The sequence below is a fragment of the Marmota flaviventris genome, chromosome 14, assembly GCF_047511675.1.
Source record: "Marmota flaviventris isolate mMarFla1 chromosome 14, mMarFla1.hap1, whole genome shotgun sequence".
Taxonomy (NCBI): Eukaryota; Metazoa; Chordata; class Mammalia; order Rodentia; family Sciuridae; genus Marmota; species Marmota flaviventris.
The window spans coordinates 49,789,006-49,811,545 of NC_092511.1; the positions used below are offsets into that span (position 1 = coordinate 49,789,006).

Below are 22,540 nucleotides of genomic sequence, written 5' to 3' on the forward strand. Positions count from 1 at the left end.
TAAAAACTTAATTTCTTTCTTAGTAATTTATCTTGAACCTCTTTTCTTCTTGGTTACATTATTCTTTCAATAACTGCATATTTCATGACATGCCTATATTGTAATTTTTTTATCTTTATTATTTTTATGTGGTGCTGAGGATCGAACCCAGTGCCTCACGTGTGCGAGGCGTGTGCTCTACCACTGAGCTACAGCCCTAGCCCCCTATATTGTAATTTTATTAAATCATTATCCTTTCATGGGACATTTGGGTTTTTCTTTTCTTCTCATAGTTTTCCTTTTGCCCTAACAAATTTAATTGTGATAAGTATCCTTATATGTGAATATCTTGTATAAATATTACCCTGGCGTAAATTTTCAGAAGTAGAATGTTGACAGATGCTAGAACAAAAGATACAGAAATTTATCATTTGAAAAGACTGTGATGCTGCCGTCAAATATTTTAGCTGCACACACACAAAAAATATTTATTTACCAATGGTGTCTTATTATTACCTGTTTTGCATGTAGGTTAGTGAAACCTAGGTCTGTAAACGTAGATAATAGTATCCTTCTCATACAGAGCAGTGAATGTCAGCAAGAACTATTTAGTCATATTGTCCACATAAAAGAAAACATGGAAATTGTATTGCCCTAGGGACATGGATGAGATTTAAGATTAATCTAGCTGGCACAGTAGCACACACCTATAATCTTAGCAACTTAACAAGACTCTCAGCATTTAGCAAGACTCTATCTCAAGATAAAAAATAAGGGGACTAGGGATATAGCTCAGTGGTAAAGCACCTATGGGTTCAATGCCCAGTACCAGAAAAAAAAAAAATTAATCTGGTAACAGTATATAGGATGTATTGGAAGAATCAGAATTTAGAAGCAGGGAGATTTATTTAGAGAAAATGTCATTGCCTAGAAATGAGTCATTTGGCTCTAAACCAGATTATTTAAAGCAGCTAAAAAGAAAGGGACAGGTGTGAATGGTTAATGTATTTATTGTCATCTATCTGTACATACAAACTTTTATCTATTTTGTAAATGATTTCCCTCAAATCCTTCCCCTTACAACAGAATAATATGTATTATTAAGGTAGAGACACATTTTTAACAAATCCTTTATATTTAGGTGCCCCAAATACTGCAGAATTAAGGATTTGTCGTGTAAACAAGAACTGTGGAAGTGTCAGGGGAGGAGATGAAATATTTCTACTTTGTGACAAAGTTCAGAAAGGTATTTACTTATTTTGTTTCATTGAATTCAGAATGTATTTTAAATTAATAGATAAAATTTACTTTGTTTTTTCATTGTTGTTATTCATTTGGTTTCTTATTAACTAGATGACATAGAAGTTCGTTTTGTGTTGAATGATTGGGAAGCAAAGGGTAACTTTTCACAAGCTGATGTACACCGTCAAGTAGCCATTGTTTTTAAGACTCCTCCATATTGTAAAGCTATAACAGAACCAGTAACAGTAAAAATGCAGCTGCGGAGACCCTCTGACCAGGAAGTTAGTGAATCTATGGATTTTAGGTATCTGCCAGATGAAAAAGGTATGATACTTTGGTGTGGTATTGCTTTATATATGTCTTAATGTTGATCCTGCTACATGGTAAGATACATTTAGTCATTATATATATTCATAATTTATATATGTTTTCAGAACGTTTTCATTTTTTCCTTATGCTCTTTGCATCTCTTTCTTAGGAAGGTTTGATTAATCTGAAATAATTTCAGATCATCTAAACTATTTATCAACATTTCTGTTTTAGCCAGGCATGGTGGTCCCCACCTACAATCCCAGTGACTAGGGAGGCTGAGGCAAGTTTGAACCCAGCCTCAACAATTTAAGTAACTTAGTAAGACCTTGTCTCAAGATATAAGAAAAATTGCTGGTGATATGGCTCAGTGGTAAAGTGCCCCTGATTTCAATCCCCTGTACACACATACAAACAAAAAAAAAAAGACTTGGGATGTAGCTCAGTGGTAAAGAGCCCATGGGTTGAAGCCCCAGTACCAATACAAACAAATTATTTTTGATTTCGGAGTATCTATTTTTGTTCTTAGTATGCCCTTTTTATAGATGGAAAATTCACCACTTAGAAAGTGTTTGCTATTTTGATCCTTATCAGACCTTTCGTTAGTTGATATTGACTTACAGGTATTATAATGTACTTATTAAATCCAGATGCATATCTAGATGTAACAGATGTAAAATGTACGTCTATTTAAAGCTTTTTGTTTATTAATGGAGAGGAAATATAATTCCTTGATGATTCACCTACTTTCCTGGTTTCTTTTTAATCAGACACTTATGGCAATAAATCAAAGAAACAAAAAACAACTCTACTGTTCCAGAAACTGTGGCAGGATTGTGGTAAGAATATTTTGTATGATTCATATTTAAATAGATCTTGTTATTTGCTTTATTCAGTTTTTCAAGTTTTAATTGATAAATTATTTTTCAAATTGCATTTAATAATGGAAAAACTTTATCATAGCAGTCAATTTTCCTGAGAGACCAAGATCTGGTCCGGTAGGGTCAATCGAAGAAGGAAGATTCATCAAAAAAGGTATTTTATCCCCTGTGGAGTATTCCTTGCACAATGTAGTAGAATTCCATTTTTAAGAATAAGCCTTTCTTTGATATTTTCCTCTCCTATAAATTTTTTCAATATTTCAACATTGGATAATTTAGTTCTGCTTCTGTAGATTGTGTTGGAAACTGATTATGTTTGAAAAACTATATTTTTTTCATACAGTAGTAATTTTCCTAATTATAGTATGTCATGGAAGAAATGGTTTAGGTCTGGCTAGTCACCTTTCTTATAAGTAAAGTTTTATTGGAACATAGCCATGCTCAGTTGATGACTTATCATCTCTGACTACCTCCCCTTCTCCACCCTGCCAGTACTAAACATCAACCCAGGGCCTCACGTATGCCAGGCAAGTGATCTATCACTGAGATAACATCTCCAGCCGCAGTTGCCTTTTCTATTTTTTTTTTAAAACTACAACAGAAATTGGATGATTTTTAGCAGAGGTTATGTAGCTCACAAAGCATAAAATAAAATGCTATCTGGCCCTTTAGAGAAAAAAAAATTGACAACTCCTTGGTTTATATAATTCAGCCAATGGTTAATTAGAATTTCTCTTATCTTTTTTTTTAATATTTTTTAGTTGTAGTTGGACACAATACCTTTATTTTATTTATTTATTTTTATATGGTGCTGAGGGTCAAACCCAGTGCCTTGCACGTGCTAGGTGAGCACTCTACTGCTGAGCCACAACCCCAGCTCCTTCTCTTACATGTTTTTTAAAAAAATTTATTTATTTTTATTTATATATAACAGCGGAATGTATCACAATTCTTATTACATATACAGAGCTCAATTTTTCATATTTCTGGTTGTATACATAGTATACTTATATTAGTACCTTTCCTGGTTTAGCATATACAGCATTTATATAATACATAAGTAAATATAGAATGTTTTTCTGGACTGGGGATTTTGTAATACTTTAGGGTCATACCTTAATGTATCTTACAAGTTATATATAGTTTTCAACCATCCCTAATGAATGCTTTCTCTGTCCCTCCATTTTCTCCTAAAAGTGAGAGAATGAAATGATTTGGCTGTTTAATTCCTATTAATTGAAATTCCAATATTTATCTTTCATTTTAAAAAAATATATGTATAAGGCCTCAAAAACTGGACTGGAATTATATATCCCAAAATAACTTTAAAATTCATCTTAAATCCATTTATTAAAGTTACATGTTATAGAATTCAGTTTTGGACTTGTATAATAATTTTAGTGCTTTGAAAAACATTTTATTTAAAATGTTAAATCAGTTCTCTTGAAATTTCTCTTTAAGAATGTGTTTTTTATATTTTAATTTTGCAATAATGGTTTTTATAACTTTGTTCATTTTAATTTTGTTAAATACATTTTCCCCCCACAGAATCAAACTTGTTTTCTCATGGTACAGTTTTGTCAGAAATGTCCAGATCTTCAGGAGTTTCTAGTCAAGGAGAATCCTACTATTCCTCATCTGTATCCATCTCCAGTGGATTGTCACATCATGCTTCAGCCATACCTTCAATGGTGCCTCAGCCTCCTTCAAGTTGGTCATCAATGGCCCATCCTACCTCACGTTCAGTCAATACAAATCCACTGAGTAGTTTTTCAACAGGGACACTTTCTGCTAATTCTCAAGGTGTATCATCATTCCTGGACATGTCTGTTGGTGATTTAAATGCTTCTAATGCTTGCATTTATAACAGTACTGATGACATAGGCAGAATGGAAACATCATCCATATCACCAGCTGACTTATATGGTATTTCTGATGCCAACATGCTGCCAAATTGCCCTGTGAATATGATGACAACCAGCAGTGATAGCATGGGGGAGACTGATAATCCAAGACTTGTGAGCATGAATCTTGAAAACCCCTCATGTAATTCAGTGTTAGATCCAAGAGACTTGAGACAGCTCCATCAGATATCTTCTTCCAGTATGTCAGCAGGCACCAGTTCTAGTACTGTTTTTGTTTCACAATCAAATGCATTTGAGCGATCCGACTTCAGTTGTGCAGATAACAACCTGATAAATGAATCAGGACCATCAAATGGTACTAATCCGAACAATCATAATTTTGTTCAAAGTAGTCAGTATTCAAGCATTGGCACAATGCAAAATGAACAATTGAGTGACTCCTTTGCATATGATTTTTTTTAAGTTTATATTTCTTTTATGACATTATTAATGTATTCTTAAAAGAATTAACTAATATTTGCTTTCAAGCAAATATAAGGTAAAACCTGTAATGACTATGTCATTGGAAAAATATATTCTTGATTATTTTTGATGCCCATGGGCCAAAGTGACCCCTATGGGGTTTTCTGAAACTTCTTGAAGTTTCTTAAATTTATATGTACAGCAAAACTTCTTTAAAATGTTAAATTGGAGAAGCCAGTTGAAGTAAGCTTTCAAGGTATGGGAGGTTTTCTACCTTTTATAAGATTTACATCCATATCTTTAAAGTGACTTTCAATTTTAGTTCTACACCCATACTTTCAAGAGGAAGAAGTTTCCTTGGACCTTGCTTTTTTCCTTAGGTATCTTTATTCCATGTGATCTCAATAACTGCCTGTTTAACAGCTTTATCTATAAATTAATTAAAACTCAAACTCAACATATCCAAACCTGAGTTCTTGATTTTCCCTCCCAGACTTGCTTCTCCTTCAGTCTTCCCCAACTCAGTAAATGGCAATGCCATGCTTCTGGTTGCTCAGGCCAAAACCTTGGAATCATCCTTATCTTCTACTGTTAGCACCCTATTTCTAGCTGTCCTCATTGCTTGCCTGGATTAAAGCTGTAGCCTCCCAAACTTTCCTTACATCCTTGTTCCCCAGTAGCCTGTTGTCCATAAAGTAGTCAGAGTAATTATTTTTAAAACAAGTCAAATCATATTTGTCTGCTCAAAACCATCCAGTGGTTCCCCATCTCAAGAGAAGGGGTCCTAGTGCTTAAAATTAGCAGACCTGTGCACCCTTTCCTAACCCATGTATTACCATTTCCCCCTCTTCATGCAGCTCCAGGCACTCTGACCTTAATTCTCCTCCTCAGAGTACCAGGTACATTCCTGCCTGATATACTTTGTACTTGGTATTACTCTGCCTTAAATGTTCTCTCACTGTCACTGTCTAACTACTGAGCATTTGTTTACTATTTGTTTTCTTTACTAGTACGTAAGCTCCAGGAGGAGAGAAATTTTTGTATTTTGTTTACTGTTGAATCTCCAGTTTGTAGAACAGTCTGCCTCACATTAAGCACTCAGTAATATTTATTGAACATTTAGTGTATTCTTAGAACTTTTGTTTTTTGAAATAGCTTTTAATTTTACTAGATTTTTATAGTTTTTACATATTGTTTGATGTTACATTGGGTTTTTATTAGAATCACTGAAGTCCAGTGTTAATAATGATATTCCAAATTGCTTAAAAGCAAAATAATCCCAATGGCAAAATGGTGACAGAATTTGGCCATTAATCTCAATTGTGATGGAATTACCATGATGCTAAGTAATTAATGTATTAAAGATCTAGTTTATCTTATAGCTAGGACCTACCCTAAATATTGAACATATTCCCATCTGGAAAGTGTGTATCATTTCACTTGTACAAAGTACAACCAAACCTTAAATTTAACATAAATTAATTCCATCAAAATGGGGTATGTGTGAATGACATATAAATAAAATTCTCAGTTGACTATTACTGGAAAATTGCCAGAAGAGCAAGGTGAGATTAGGGTCAGAATAGTCCAGAAAGCAAAATAAAAAGATTATAAACCCATAAATACAATTAATATTTCTCAAGTTTTGATTTTAAAAGAAAATATTTGTCATATGATATAAATTCAAAAATCATAAGCACATAATAGTAGAAAGTAAAATTTCTTTTCTGTTCAGAATACGAACCCAGGGTATCTCCAGATGGTGATTGTTAAGTGGTGATTTTTTAAAAAAAAAAATACAGTATCTTAATGTACAGTATTTTAGTGTATTAATTAGCACTGATCATTTTAAATACTTGACTGTTAGCTCAGTGAGTTTTAACCAAAAAAGCATTGAGTTGTTTTGCAGCTTTTTCCATTAAAAACTGAATTAGGGTACTTACTGCCTGCCACATCTATGTTTAGAGTATTCCAATTTTTCATTTTTCAAGTGCTTTTTACTGATCATAGAATTTGTAATTTAAAATGCATTTGGCTATAAGTTTCTTCTACTAAATGTGTTTGTACTTTGACCTTAGTTTTGTGGAGAAGGTACTCTTCTTATCTAATCTCCATTTGTTACACTGGATCCTTCTTCCTCTCTACTTCCCATCCCATTTCCTGTATCCTCACATCACCATTTAGTTCTTTTCTTTGTATAAACATGGCAGGTGTCTTCTCCAGCCTAAAAATAAAAACCCCAAAAAACAAAATAGCAAAAACCTTTCCTACCACCCCGATATTCCTTCCCTCTTGATTTCAAAACTGTTTGCCTTTCCATTTCCTCACTTCAGTCTTTCCTTGTGTATCAATCTGTCTTTAGCTCCTACTATTTTCTGTGATATTCTGGGAAATGTGACCAGAGACTAACCCCCTTGTCAAATCTAATGTCTTTTTAGCAGTCATTACTCTGCATATCCTTTTTTACAACTTACCTATTGACCATTCCTGCTATGGATACTCCTTTGGCATTTCTGTGGTAGACAGGATTTCTCTCTGAGGTCTGTTTTTTCCTTAGAGCCCCATCCCTAGTCTTAGATGGTGCTGGTTTTTCCTCTGTGTAGTCTTAGTGCCCACAGCTTCAGCTTTCGATAACTGCCTGAATGCCCTTATAAACTGGTGTCTCCTCTTGCATTCTCTGCTTTTCTTAATGGCATTACCATTTACCCAATCACAAAAGCACATATTTCTTTTCTCTCTTACACTCATATTTAATCGAGTTCCTTTGAATATGCTATTGATGCAATTGTTTTCAATTGTTAAAATGCTTTTGATTGTACAGAATGTTTACCTTTGTAATAACTTTGTATACACTGATTTTTTTTTCTTCATAATAAAATGGAAAAAATTCTAAAACCCTTGCTAAAATTTTGTCATTTGACTTTAAAAATATCATATTTTCTTAGTATTTATAGCATTTTCCGTACAGGCAAAGGTAATCTGGTTGCTTGGAAACTTTTGGCATTTTTATGAAATGCTCTAGCTAGATATTCTTCCATTTGTAACTATTCTTTGAAATTAGAATTTGGTAGAATACTAAGAGACCTGTCTTCCTGGCTTGCAGATGACTGCATTCTCTGTTCTCACGAGTGGGGGCCAGAAAGGAGGGAAAATAAGAGGAGGAGGTAGGGGAGGAACTGGGTCTCAATCAAAGTCTCTGGGACAGCTTTTTAAAAACTTTTTTAAAAACATTGACATGAAATTTTTATCCTTTTACCAATTTCTCTCCAAACCCCGCTGCTCGTAAGCCCAAGTAACCACTTCCATCCTCTGAGTTTTACCTTTTTCAGACCCCACATGTGAGTGAGATCATGTGTTATTTCCTTTTCTGTGCCTGACATATTCCATCTAATCTAAGTGTCCTCCAGGTTCATCCATGTTGTTGTGAATGATAGGATTTCTACCTTTTCTGTGGATGAATGCTCTTCCATTGTGTAGATGTATCACATTTTCTTTATTCATTGAGGTATACTGGATTCCTTTTACTGGCTGTTGTAAATGCTGCAATGAACATGGTAGTGTATATCTGAGTGCCTGCTTAGCATGTGTGAGGCTCTGAGTTCAATCACCAGCATTTAAAAAAAAAGAAAAAGAAAAAAGGTAGCCACAAGTTCCCACAGTGAGAAATAAATTGAAAGGGAATGCCAACCAATAAATGTATAGTACAAGTAATGATGGAATTTGAAAATCAGTATTTGGCAATCAGTGTGGTAATTATTGATTCAATTGAAAATCTTCAATGGATGCTAAAACTAATGAGTGAAAATTTGATGATCTCTTTATAAGATACTTAATTACAAAGGGAAAAAAAGTTACTATAAAAGTGAAAGTTTGGTGAACAATACCATAATCAATTGATCAAAGCCCAGCCATCAGTAACTGGATATATAAAAACTGTTTGACACCTTAGATAATATAAGAACAATATATCTCTTCTGTGATTTCTTATCAAAAAACATAATGTGAATCTTAAGAGGTAAATTCAAAATAAAACAGTCCACAAAATAACTGGCCTGAAGTCTTCAAAACTGTTGAAATAATGAATGTCAAGGAACTTTCAGATTGGTAAGACATTAAGAGACAGTATGATCACTTGAAAAATACCAGTGTGATAGTAACGCAGTCAACATTTATAGCAGCTCAATTCACAATAGCTACACTGTGGAACCAACCTAGATGCCCTTCAATAGATGAATGGATAAAGAAACTGTGGTATATATATACGTAATGGAATATTACTCAGCATTAAAAGAATAAAATCATGGCATTTGCAGGTAAATGGATGGAGTTTGAGAATATCATGCTAAGTAAGTATAAGCCAATCCCAAAAAACCAAAGGCCAAATGTTCTGATAAGTGGATGGTGATCCACAACAGGAGGGGTTCGGGGAGGGAATGGGAAGAGGGGGCATGGGAGCAGAAAAGATGGTGGAATGAGATGGACATCACTACCCTAGGTATACTTATTACTGCACATCACTACCCTAGGTATATTTATTACTGCACATATGGTGTGATGCTACATCATTTATAACCAGAGAAATGAAAAGTTGTGCTGCAACTGTGTACAATGAATCAAAATGCAATCTGCTGTCATATACCTAATTAAAATAAATTAATTAAAAAAAAATTAAATACTGGTGTGACAAATAGTGGCACTTGAATGGGGTCTTTGGATTAGACAATAGCAATCAGCAGTGTTAACTTCCTGATTTGGGTATTTGTATTGTGGTTAAGTATGTCTTTCTAGGAATTATATATCAATATATTTGAGTTTGAGAGGTGTAACTGGTTTAATGATTCAGGAAAGAGGGCCCTTTGTTCTGTTCTTCTACTTTCCTGTAAGTTTCATAATAAAATGGGTAGCACCATTTTAAAAAATTCAGACATTAAATCTCACGTGTGTACTTAAAAATCAAAGAATAAAGCAACAAAAGAAAAGATCTGCTAAGGTAAAATTTTTTCTTTTATGAAGTGGAAATTTAGTTTCTGAATTTACTTCACTTAACTTGCAAATGTAACCAGTTATCTTACTTGAAAATTTTTCATTTTACGAATTCTATTTTTTCTTGACTCTTCCAGGTATCAAAAGTTGATGGTTTTCCTAAAACAAATCACATACTATATATGGGAAAGAGATATCAAGAAGAACAAAGCCCCCTTTAAATGTTATTTAAAAGATTTCTAATTTAAATAAAATTTAAAGAATGAAATAACTAATTTTAAAATATTTTATATAGGCCAAGATGGAAACTATAATATTCTCATTACTTCATGTACCCAGTTCTGCCTTAACAGACCTACATTAATTTTTAACAACTTGACTCAAAATTATATGAACACATGGAGTAAGTATTTACAGCTAATGTTTATTCTGCTTGAAATTTTGCAAATTTAAGAAATGGAAACCTTCTAATTTAAATTCGTTAAGAAGGCTCTTGATTCTTCCAAATTGCCAATCCACTGGATTCAAAACTGAACCAAAAGTAACTAGCAAAAGACTTTTCCCTAAATTTAAATCTTTTTGAAGCCAAATTTCCCCAGAAACTGAGAAACATCCACACAAATGCTTTTTTTTATCAAAGTTTATTTCTGTGATCCTTTTCTCATTTTTTGGCATTGAGAATAGTGAAACAATTACTTGCTACTATTCACATATGAGTAAATACATGGTTTCAAAGTGGTAGTCTTACTTTTTCATGTCAAAACCATTTTCCTGATATCTAAACTGAATCTTGGTATCTATGAACTATGTTTAGTATAGAGATAAGAAACAGTCATACTGTCCAAGTCCTTAAAGCTCAAATCGTTAAATCAGGTGATGGAAATTACACTTAAATCTGAAATTTTAATGAGCTTCCTTTCTGAAACTATTAATGAGCCATCCATTTTCTTTAGGATGATTATATGGGACTATATGATATATATTTGGGCCATTTTTTGGTAAGTTTCTTGATTTGGTATCTAAATTCCAAAAGTCAGTTCTTATGGTTACATGAATTTATTTGGTACTCTCAGATGTCTCCTTCATAAAATAGGTGATAGATTAACAGGGTTTAATTATGAAAGACCCTAGGGACTAAGATACTTCAGTTCTAGTGTGGGATATCAAAGTAAAAATTTTAGGTAAGTCATTTATTTAACTTTTATTCTTTGGTTTCCATAATTAAAAAATTAGAGGCAATATCCTATCTACCTTATTAAAATGTTTGAAATTGGATAATATATTGAAGAACTGTGAAATAGTATCAGTTTACTTTTAGCAATCTCAATTTTTCAAATTGTTAACCCTGGGATTGAAGTTATTAAAGGCACTTGTTTCTCTTTATTTAAAAGGTCTGTGAAAATCTCTTACCATGGTGTGCCTCAATTCCTAAAGTTTCACTTTCCTTCCACAGGGGACATGCACTAACAATTTTAGATTGTCAAAATAGTAATTTGAGGTCATTATGATTTGTCACAAATTACACCCCAAAGTACTTCCATTGATAATAGCTTGCTTGAGGCCTCCCAGGAAAAATATTAATGATGTCATATTTGCATTGATATCTTAGAATATTATAGGATACTATGCTGCATAAATCCAGTAGAACTTTTGTTCAGATAATTTAAAAATTTAGAACATGATTTTAAAGGTGACATGTCTCCTGCAGAAGAAATCTTGCTGAAAGAAATTACAGCTTCTTGAATTAACAGTTTTTCCTGTTTGTGCGCCTCTCTGAATGAAAGAATTAGGAAGAAGAATGGTTTCACTGTTCATAGTTTCACTGGGGAGAGTGAGAGAGGGAATGAGAAAAGTCATAAGACATTCTTAGAACAACTGAACACAAAATATACACACAGATCCTGAGATGTTATAACAAATTTAAAAATAGATCAACATGATCCAAATGGTTTCCAAGACACCGTTATGGTGAGTAAACAGCCATTTTACAGGGTATGTTGCATGGATGTCCACATCATGCCAAGAAAACCCTACTCTTTATCTCCAAATCTGAAAGCTAGTCATCCAGAGCAGGTGGCCAGTCAACGTCTACAGACTAAAAGGGAGAAAACAAGTTATTACTACAGATACTACTTTTCTGATAAGCATTTGCCAGTAATAGTTTTAATATAATATAGAAGAAATAACATTTGAAGGAAAAGAGCAATTGAATACCAAAGTCTACTCTGGGGATTCTTAGGTCCAAAGTCTGTTTCTGAATTAACTGAATAGCAGTATTTGGTTACTTGGCTGGTTTATAATTGTACCTTTTGATGCATAAGACAAAAAAATTAAATTTAAAAATGTTTATGAGTGGGCTGGGGTTGTGGCTCAGCGATAGTGCACTCGCCTAGCACATGCAAGGCCCTGGGTTTGATCCTCAGCACCACATAAAAGTAAATAAATAAAATAAACATATTGTGCCCAACTACAACTAAAAAACAAATATTTTTTAAAAAGTTTATGAGTAAAGTAGCAAACAAATTCAAATCCAGGTGGTTACACTAGTTTTCCCTCAAAAAGTCTCAGCAACTTTTATTCTTCTGATCATATTCATTCTGCCATCTTACATTTAATAGAATTACGTGTAGCTGAACTGTGGGGCCACATTCTAAATAAGAAATGCATCATTAGGTGATTTTGTCATCATGCAAATATCATAGAGTATATTTACTCAGACTAATACAGCTATGATGTCACTAAGTGATACAATCTATGGGACTACCATCATATTTGCTGGCAATCACTACTTAGGTCACTGTACTGCACTCAAGTACTTGTCTATAAACTTATAGCCTTGTTTGTAATTTAGCAACTAGATGTGAAGTAAATAAATAGGAAAGATCACCTGGAACTAGGAAAAAATTAAGGATCTTTTTGTTTTACTTCACCAGAACTTATTTCTTTCAAAATCCAATTCATCTCTATCAACTTGCCTTCACTTTGCTCTTCTAGAACACCAACTCTGGCATTATGGTAAGCAAAATATTTTGTCTCCACATAAACAATCACATTCCAGAAGTACAAAATACATCTTAATTACCCTAGAGGACCTATTTTTTAAAAAGGCTTTTTAAAAATCCATTATAACCATGTTTCTTTATTGACAAAGCTTAAAGTCTGAAATCATTTACTGAAAATTTTTTCATTAATTTTTGAGTCACTTCATATTCCAGATTCTAAAAAATTATTAGAAAAGCCCAAATAACTATTGTGTTTTTCCATATCTCAAAAAGACATTTTGATAGTGCTTCAGAATATAGCCATAGTTTTTCAAACTGAAAATTAAAGATCACTGATCACAATTGTGTGTGTTGAGGGCAGAGAAGGGTAGGAATGCTGTAGTGTTGAAAAAGCTTCATGGGTGATTCCAATAGGCACTCAGGGCTAAGAAACCTGGAGCTATGGCTCTTGACACTCTTCAGCTGTTCTAAGAACAGTTGGAATTTTCTTTAACAAATGTTGTCTTTCTTAAAATGACAGCCCCTTTAAAGAGGCTCCCTGCAATCTTGAAGGGTGTCTCTGGCTGGTGTGTAGGAGATCTATAGAATTTAATCTGAGAGCACTTGAGAGGATTGCTGTAAGGTAATAATGATCATTTGATTACCATGCCAGGCAATATACCCACTTTTTTTAAAAAATAACTTTGATTTTATTCTCAAATGCAAAATTCTAACCACTTCCTAGGATTTGGGGGGTGGGGTATATGGGGTATGGTGGGAGGTAAAGAGGGACACTAATCCTAATTAAATTCTCATCAAGGAGCACAACTTGTGGCTCAAGTTCTATTGATGCTCAAATGAAAAAGAAAACGTTTGTGAAGAATTTCATGAAAAATCCATTCTTGTAATTATTTTAGAATTTAACCTTGTTTCAATTACTATAAGAGTAGAGAATTACCTCATAGGTGTCCCTTATAGAACCACTTTTGAACCATATCACAGGAATCCCTTAGAGAATTATTTTTGTTAGTAACCATTGGCTCATCCCATGTTCTATCCCTGTCCTAAATATAGTTTCCAAACACTCTGCCTTAAAGTCTTTATAAATGAAACTGGTATAGGAAATAAACCCTGAGTCCCTAAGGACATTTGAGGGTCACTTATAATTTTATTCTCTCGTTTAAGAGTTTAATCTCATGCCAAATGTAAAGCACAGTTAGTAAATTAACTATATATCAGCCTCATATTTATAAAAATTCAGAAGATAGTCCCTTCTCTACTGTGAGGTTTTGCCACTTTCAAATAATTATGAAGGTGAGAAGTGCTATTTGGTTTAATGCCAAAAGGCATAACTTTGGCTGAATTCAATTTGCATGTATGCAAATGTTCCACAATAAAACGGTTTACCTCCACATCCAGCTCAAGAATGTCAGCAGTCACATTCATCAGAGAGCCAATGTTTGGCCTGGTTCTCCCAAAGTCTCCATGTACAAACTCTTTAATGTAGCTGGAGTCTGTTTAAGGAAAAAATGAGGATAGCCATGCAATATCAACTGGTAAGATTTCACAGATGAAAAGGAAATAATAAAAGTAGAAATGTTACAAAGGAGAGATCAGTCCTGGCTCTAACTTTAGATGTGTGTCTTAGGACAATTGATTCCTACTGGCTTAGCAGCCAACATAAGTACCTGAGACCTGTGTTTACAACAAACTTAGCAGAAGTCATGACTTTCTTTTTTCTTTATAGCTCATCTCAAATTGCCAAGGTTTGAGAATGGATTTTTAAAATTAATTATAATTCAATGCTTTTTAAAAAATATTTTTCGGGGCCGGGGATGTGGCTCAAGCAGTAGTGTGCTCGCCTGGCATGCGCAGGTCGCTGGATTCAATCCTTAGCACTGCATAAAAATAAAATAAAGATGTTGTGTCCACCGAAAACTAAAAAATAAATATTAAAAAAACTTATCTCTCTTTCTCCCTCTCTCTTTTTTTAAAAAAAATTTTTTTCTTTGCCAAAATTTTGACTCCCACCTTCCTGGTCCCATTTTTCAATAATGGCAACTGGCATCTGCCCAGACAGTAGGTTCCACAGAATCACACATACAATGACCTCAATGATGGATTTTCTTGTAACATGATCCAGTTATGGCAATATGATAGAAGAGACAGTGAAAATACCTAATCTTGATAAAGATCCTTCATGAGAATTATGGAAGGCCTAGTTGTCTGCTAATATGGTTATTAGCAAAAAATTAAGTTTTGTTTTGTTTTTGTTTTAGAAATGACTTTGTATTTTTCCTTCATAAGTCTTTAAATTTGAAAGGCAATGACAAAATTCTGGAATTTGATCTTGGTAAGATTACATTAACGTTCCTCACACAGGACTCTACAGTAGCCTTGAAAATATTTATCTTTGAAAGATACAAGTTTATATCAGTGTTCAGTAAAAACCCAGCATCATGCTGAGTTATAGAAAGCAGTATTTAGGGCAAACCATTTAATAGAATTTGAACAGGAAAAACACATTTATTCTTAGAAGATAAATAAATCAATACTATAACATGCTGATATTATGTCCTCATTTCCTCAAAGCTTATTCACTCTTCCTTCACTTGAGTGTTTTGACTCATGTAAGACTTGTAATTATCTAGTGATGGCCATTTTTGCTAAACTCAACAATTGCCATTCTCTTTCTTTCATTTTCTTCAAAAAATTGCTATTTCTGATAGAAATAAGGAGATGACCAAAAAGCCCCAAAATAACCAGTTAAAAGATCGAGAGAGGTTATATTCACAGCCAGAAGAACGACATTTAAAGCAAACAAACTAGCTCAGTATACTGAGCAATATATGTACACAGAGTATACACAAAATAAATTTAGTACGTGGATAGCCATATGGTATCTAAAGCTTTGCTAGTCTTTCTTGGCAATGCCTTAAATACACGTATGTGGCTGGTTCTAAAAATGTTTTAATAGGATTGAAAAGACATTAGTTTCTCCAAGACATTGCATTTCTCCTTGGCACACAAAAACTAAAGCCAGAATTAGGTAGTAAGACTTTTTTTTTTTTTTTTTTAATCTGTGGTCGGAGGCAAAACTCAATGATGAAATAAGTGTGTGCTAACTGTGAGAAGCTCTGGGTTCAATACCCAGAATCAAAACATAAATAAAATGTAAACACCTGTGATTTCTTTGAAATTCCATCCACAATAGGGAAGTGTCCTCCAAACAACAAAGATACAAAGATCTACCCACTGCATCTAAATAAATCATCCCTACATCCAAATTGTAAACTTTATAAGATATTTGGAATAGACAACCTATCCCTGATTTGGCCAAGTAAATCCAGATCACTCCTGGAGCAGAGGTGAAGAGGTTGGTAGGAAAAGAGAAGCAGAGTAGTTAAAGCAGCAATGTAGTCAAAGTGCTATTCGATATATTTGTTATATACATGTTATTACTTTTATACCAGTTAAAAGGCATTTTATCACTTCATGTTATTGGATCACAAGGCTAGGACCACAGGAGCTCCCTGATACATGTGAATCACCACCTCAGTTCTGATACAAAAACACATAAGTCAGATTAAGTTATATAAAAAAATGACCAGCCCTGGACTGTGGAAATTTAAACTGAATTTCAACCTTTACTATTTATAACAGTCAAACTTTTAGGAGTCTGAAAATGGTGCTAAGTGCCAGCACAGCATTCCTGTCGACAAAGTTTATGTGGCTCAAATAAATGACATGTAATCTGAAATGCTTTGTTTTTGTTTTTTCACAAGACATGAAGAAAAAGAATATTTCTGTTGTTCTGGACCAGCACCCAAATAAAGATCAATATGTGAAGTGTCACCTGGCATGATGGCACATGCCTGTTGTCCGAGCACTTTGAAGGGAGTCTAAGGCAGAAGGATTGCTTGAGTCCAGGAGTTCAAGACATGCCTGGGAAACATAGTGAGTGAGATTCTGTCTCTTAAAAAAAAAAAAAGTAAAGTAGCACTACCACTATGTTTAATCATCTGGGACAAATGCTTGAAATGCTAAAAAGACCCCAAAATGGTCATGAATACATTACTTGAAAAATATGTACAGACAGCAAATGAATCAATCAAAAGTATTTTCCAACTATTTACCATGTGCTAACCACTATGTAATACATTGTAATTAACTGAAATATAAAACTAACATTGGACTGCTACCTCATAGTTTAAAATATCCTCTTGAGAAATAAATTTAATGGGGGAAAAACCCCTCAAACAAAAAAATAATGAATTTCTTCCCAATGTAATACTTTCCCTAATGCCTCCCAGACCAAGCTAAACCTATTTTCTAGGGCAGCATAAACTCTCGTGGGGTTTTGACTAGATTATTGCAATACACAGGTAAAAGGATACGTTCCAGCTTGAGTCTTCAGATAAAGGCGGAAATGATGTTCATCCACATAGTGTGTCTCCATAGAGTGGATGACACGAGTTCTCAAAGCCAAGGGTCTTCGGTGAAGGACCCGTAGAGGGGTTTTCTGGTCAATCTTTAGGTCCTAAAGGAAGACAACACAATCACAGTGAAGCCTGTCCTAGCAATTCCTTTGTTACCCACCGCTCACCACAGTTGTTTCTTTGGAGGATTCCATCTATCATTGTCAAGAGTAAGAGGTAATCAAAACTGGAAAAAATTATGTCCCTTTTGGGACATATGCAGCATGTCTTATATCCTAGTTCATAATTACTCATTTTCTGGGCCCAACAACCCTCACCATAAAAAAGACTTGGGGACTGGTAGAGCACTAGCCTAGCATGCGTGAGGCCCTGGGTTCGATCCCCAGCATCACAACAAAACAAAAAAAGTGGGGTTTGGAAGTAAATGATCCTCCAGGTCTCTTCTGCTCTGAAATTTAACAAACTGATAGGACCCTGGAGTTTTATCCTGCCTTTTACTTCAGTAGGGCTCTTCTACAGGGCAATGTTGTTACAATAGTTTTCTTTTTCTTTCTTCTTCTTCTTTTTTTTTTTTTTTTTTGTTTGTTGTTGTTACTTACTCTTTCTTTCCCCTCCCCTCCCCTCCCCTCCTCTTAATTTTATTTTTACAATTGTTTTCTAACCCAGTCAAGCAAGTGAGGATTTCAGGTTGGGGTACAAAATGGTTGGTTGCAGAAGGCTGCAAATCAATGCACCTGTGTGTACGGGCAATGTGCATTCTTTAGGGAGAACCATATACAAATTTTCAGGGTTTTCTGTTTTGTTGGTTTGTTACACAAAAGTCTATAATTTGTAAGAGCTGAGTTATCATTTAGTGTGACATTTCAATATAGTAATTACAAATAAATATGTACAACAGAACAAGTCTGTTAATATTTATTAGCCCAGCTTGAGAAAAACAATATTTATGTCTATTAACAATTCAGACTTTCTTTAGAGACATAGGCTTACTTTTCTCATAATTAGTTCAAATTAGAGACTTTCCTTTATGTAAACATACAAATTAAGATGCAGACGTTAATACCATAAAAGGTCAACTAATTCCAAGTTTTAAAAATTTATTTATTGATTCTAATTTATTATACATGACACCAGAATGCATTTCAAAAGCACAATTTTTCATGTCTCTGTTTTTATATTTTTTTCCAATATATGTTGTACACAAAGTAGAGTCACACCATTTGTGTCTTCATACATATAGTTAGTGTAATGGTGCCTATCTCACTTCACTATCTTTCCTACTCCCTGCCACCTCCCTTCCCCTTTCTCCCTTTTGCTCTATTTAAAGTTCCTCCATTCTTCCCATGCTTCCTCCCCACCATTCTGGATCAGCATCTTTCCACATATCAGAGAAAACATTCTGCCTTTGGGTTTTTGGGATTGGCTTACTTCACTTAGCATGATATTCCCCAATTCCATCCATTTACCTGCAAATGCCATGATTTTATTCTCTTTTAATTTCATAGAAATAGAAAAAGCTGAGTAATATTTCATTGTGTACATATACCACAGTTTCTTTATCCATTCATCTATTGAAGCACATCTAGGTTGGTTCTACAATTAGCTATTGTGAACTGTGCTGCTATAAATATTGATGTGGCTGCATCACCATAGTATGCTGTTTTTAAGTCCTTTGGGTATAAACTGAGGAATGGGATAGCTGGTTCAAATGGTGGTTCCATTCCAAGTTTTCCAAGTAATCTCCACACCGCTTTCCAGATTGGTTGCACCAATTTGCAGTCCCACCAACAATGTATGAGTGTGCCTTTTTCCCCCAAATCCTTGCCTTTGTTATTCAATAAGTGTATTGTATATCATCTTCTAAGGACTGTCTGTCTAGTTCCTTGGCCAATTTATTGATTGGGTTATTTGGGTTTTTTTTTTTTTTTTTTTTTTTTGGTGTTAAGATTTTTGAGTTCTGGGGCTGGGGTTGTGGCTCAGGGGTAGAACACTCGCCTGGTGCATGCAAGGCCCTGGGTTCGATTCTTAGCACCACATAAAAATAAATAAGTAAAAATAAAGGCATTGTGTACAACTAAAAGAAATATTTAAAAAAAAGATTTTTGAGTTCTTTATATATCCTAGAGATTAGTGCTCTGATGTGAGTGTGGTAAAAATTTGCTCCCATTCTGTAGGCTCTCTATTTACCTCACTGATTGTTTCTTTTGCTGAGAAGAAGCTTTTTAGTTTGAATCCATCCCATTTATTGATTCTTGATTTTACTTCTTGAGCTATAGGAGTCTTATTAAGGAAGTCTTATTAAGGAAGCTATAGAAGTCTTATTAAGGGGCCTAATCCGACATGATGGAGATTTGGGCCCACTTTTTCTTCTATTAGGAACAGAGTCTCTGATTTAATTCCTAGGTCCTTGATCCACTTTGAGTTTTGTGCATGGTGAGAGATAGGGGCTTAATTTCATTTTGATGCATATGGATTTCCAGTTTTCCCAGAACCATTTGTTGAAGAGGCTATCTTTTTTTTTTTCCCAATATATGTTTTTGGTGCCTTTGTCTAATATGAGATAACTGTATTTATGTGGGTTTGTCTCTAGTGTCCTCTATCCTGTACCATCAGTCTACAAGTCTATTTTGGTGCCAATACCAAGCTGATTTTGTTACTTTTGCTCTGTAGTATAGTTTAAGGTGTGGTATAGCAATGCTACCTGCTTTACTCTTCTTACTAAGGACTGCTTTGGCTATTCTGGGTCTCTTATTTTTCCAGATGAATTTCATGATGCTTTTTCTATTTCTATGAGGAATGTCATTAGGATTTTGATTGGAATTGCATTAAATTTGTATAGTGTTTTTGGTAGTATGATCATTTTGACAATATTAATTCTGCCAATTCAAGAACAAGGGTGATCTTTCCATCTTCTAAGGTCTTCTTTAATTTCTTTCTTTAGCATTCTATAGTTTTCATTGTAGAGGTCTTTCACCTGTCTCATTAAGTTGATTCCCAAGTATTTCTTCCTTTTTTTTTTTTTGAGGCTATTATAAATGGGGGTAGTTTTCCTAGTTTCTCTTTCAGAGGATTTGTCACTGATGTACAGCAATGCCTTTGATTTATGGGTGTTGATTTTATATCCTGCTACTTTGCTAAATTCATTTATTAGTTCTAGAAGTTTTCTGGTGGATTTTTTTTTTTTTTTTGATCCTCTAAGAATAGAATCATGTCATCGGCACATAGTGATAGTTTGAGTTCTTCTTTTCCTATCAGTAACCCTTTAATTTCTTTCATCTAATTGCTCTGGCTAGAGTTTCAAGAACTAGGTTACTAGAAGTTGTGAAAGATGGCATCCCTGTCTTGTTCCAGTTTTTAGAGGGAATACTTTCAATTTTTCTCCATTTAGATTGATATTGGGGCTTAGCACCAATAGCTTTTACAATGTTGAGGTATGTTCCTGTTATCACTAGTTTTTCTAGTGTTTTAAACATGAAGGGGTGCTGTATTTTGTTGAATGCCTTTTCTACATCTATAGAGATAATCATATGATTCTTATCTTTAAGTCTATTGATGTGATGAATTACATTTATTGATTTCCATATGTTGATCCAACCTTGCATCCCTAGGATGAACCCCACTTGTTCATGGTGCACTATCGTTTTTGTGTTTCTGTATTCAATTTGTCAGAATTTTATTGAGAGTTTTTGCATCTATGATCATTAGAGATATTGGTCTGAAGTTTTCTTGCTTTGATGTGTCTTTGTCTGGTTTTGGAATCAGGGTGATATTGGCCTCATAGAATGAGTTTGAAAGTGTTCCTTTTTTATATTTCATGAAACAATTTGAGGAATATTGGTATTAGTTCTTCTTTGAAGGTCTACAGAACTCACTGTATATCCATCTATCTTGGTCCTGAGCTTAGGCTTCTGATGGAATCTTCCTATTTCATTGCTTGAAATTGATCTGTTTAACTTGTGTATATCATCCTGATTCAGTTTGGGCAAATCATATGACTCTAGAAATTTTTCAATGCTTTTGATGTTTTCTATTTTATTGGAGTACAAATTTTCAAAATAATTTCTAATTATCTTCTGTACTTCTGTAGTATCCATCGTGATACTTCCTTTTTCATCATGGATGTTAGTAATTAAGTTTTCTCTCTCCTTCTCTTCATTAGCATGGCTAACGGTTTATCAATTTTGTTTATTTTTTCAAAGAATCAACTTTTTGTTTTGTCAATTTTTTCAATTATTTTTGTTTCAATTTCATTGATTTCAGCTCTGATTTTAATTATTTCCTGTCTTCTGCTGCTTTTGGTATTGATTTGTTCTTTTTCTAGGGCTTTGAGATGTAATGTTAAGTCATTTATTTGTTGACTTTTTTTCCTTCTAAGGAATGAACTCTAGGCAATGAACTTTCCTCTTAGAACTGCTTTCATAGTGTCCCAGAGATTTCGATACATTGTATCTGTGTTCTCACTCACCTCTAAAAATTCTTTAATCTCCTCCTTAACGTCTTCTGCAACCCATTGTTCATTCAGTAGCATATTATTTAGTGTCCAGGTTTTGGAGTGGATTTTATTTATTTTATCGTTGATTTCTAATTTCATTCCATTATGATCTGACAGAATGCAGGGTAGTATCTCTACTTTTCTATATTTGCTAAGAGTTGCTTTGTGGCATAGTATATGGTATATTTTAGAGAACGATCCATGTGCTGCTGAGAAGTGTATTCACTCATTGGATGAAATATTCTATATATGTCTGTTAAGTCTAAGTTATTGATAGTTATTGAGTTCTATAATTACTTTGTTCAGCTGTTGTTTGGAAGATCTATCCAGTGGTGAAAGAGGTGTATTAAAGTCACCCAGAATTATTGTGTTATGATATATTTGACTCTTAAACTTGAGAAGAGTTTGTTTGATGAACGCAGATGCTCCATTATTTGGAGCATATATATTTATAATTGTTAAGTCTTGTTGATGTATGGTTCCTTAAACAGTATGAAATGTCCTTATCCCTTTTGATTAACTTTGGCTTGAAGTCTATTATAAGTGATATGAGGATGGAAACCCCATATTTGTTTTCACAGTCCATGTGAGTGGACTTGTATTTGCTTTCTTATATCATTCTTTAATTCATAGAACATTTTAATTATGTACATCCTGAACTACTTCTCTGTTTTTTTCCCAACCTTTCACCTTCAGTCTGTGGATGTCTTTTCCTATAAGATGAGTCTCTTGAAGGCAGCATACTGTTGGGTCTTTTTTTTTTTTTTTTAATCCAATCTGCCAGTCTATGTCTTTTGATTGGTGAGTTTAAGCCATTACCATTCAAGGTTATTATTGGGAAATAATTTGTATTCCCGGTCATATTTGTTTATTTTTGGTATTTAACTTGACTTGGTTTCTCCTTTGA

At 33.9% G+C, this 22,540-nt stretch overlaps 2 protein-coding genes across 9 annotated transcripts in view; one reads left to right on the forward strand and one right to left on the reverse strand.

Annotated features, from left to right (window-relative positions):
* Rel (REL proto-oncogene, NF-kB subunit) overlaps positions 1-7,633 on the forward strand; it is a 32,472-nt gene extending 24,839 nt beyond the window's left edge. For 3 of the 4 annotated variants that reach the window (XM_027934444.2, XM_071601600.1, XM_071601602.1), the window contains exons 6-10: positions 1,121-1,225; positions 1,333-1,545; positions 2,301-2,369; positions 2,494-2,565; positions 3,960-7,633. In XM_027934444.2, the coding sequence (XP_027790245.1) occupies positions 1,121-1,225; positions 1,333-1,545; positions 2,301-2,369; positions 2,494-2,565; positions 3,960-4,738 (1,238 nt within the window). In that variant the 3' untranslated portion in view covers positions 4,739-7,633. The remainder of the gene's footprint in view (positions 1-1,120; positions 1,226-1,332; positions 1,546-2,300; positions 2,370-2,493; positions 2,566-3,959) is intronic. The other variant, XM_071601601.1, reaches the window with a different exon arrangement.
* A 3,990-nt stretch (positions 7,634-11,623) lies between these two features.
* Positions 11,624-22,540, reverse strand: part of Pus10 (pseudouridine synthase 10) — an 84,042-nt gene continuing 73,125 nt past the window's right edge. For all 5 annotated transcript variants that reach the window (XM_071601605.1, XM_071601604.1, XM_027934605.2 and 2 more), the window contains 3 exons: positions 17,100-17,242; positions 14,110-14,209; positions 11,624-11,816 (listed from right to left, as the gene is read on the reverse strand). In XM_071601605.1, coding sequence (XP_071457706.1) covers positions 11,778-11,816; positions 14,110-14,209; positions 17,100-17,242 — 282 coding nt within the window. In that variant the 3' untranslated portion in view covers positions 11,624-11,777. The remainder of the gene's footprint in view (positions 11,817-14,109; positions 14,210-17,099; positions 17,243-22,540) is intronic.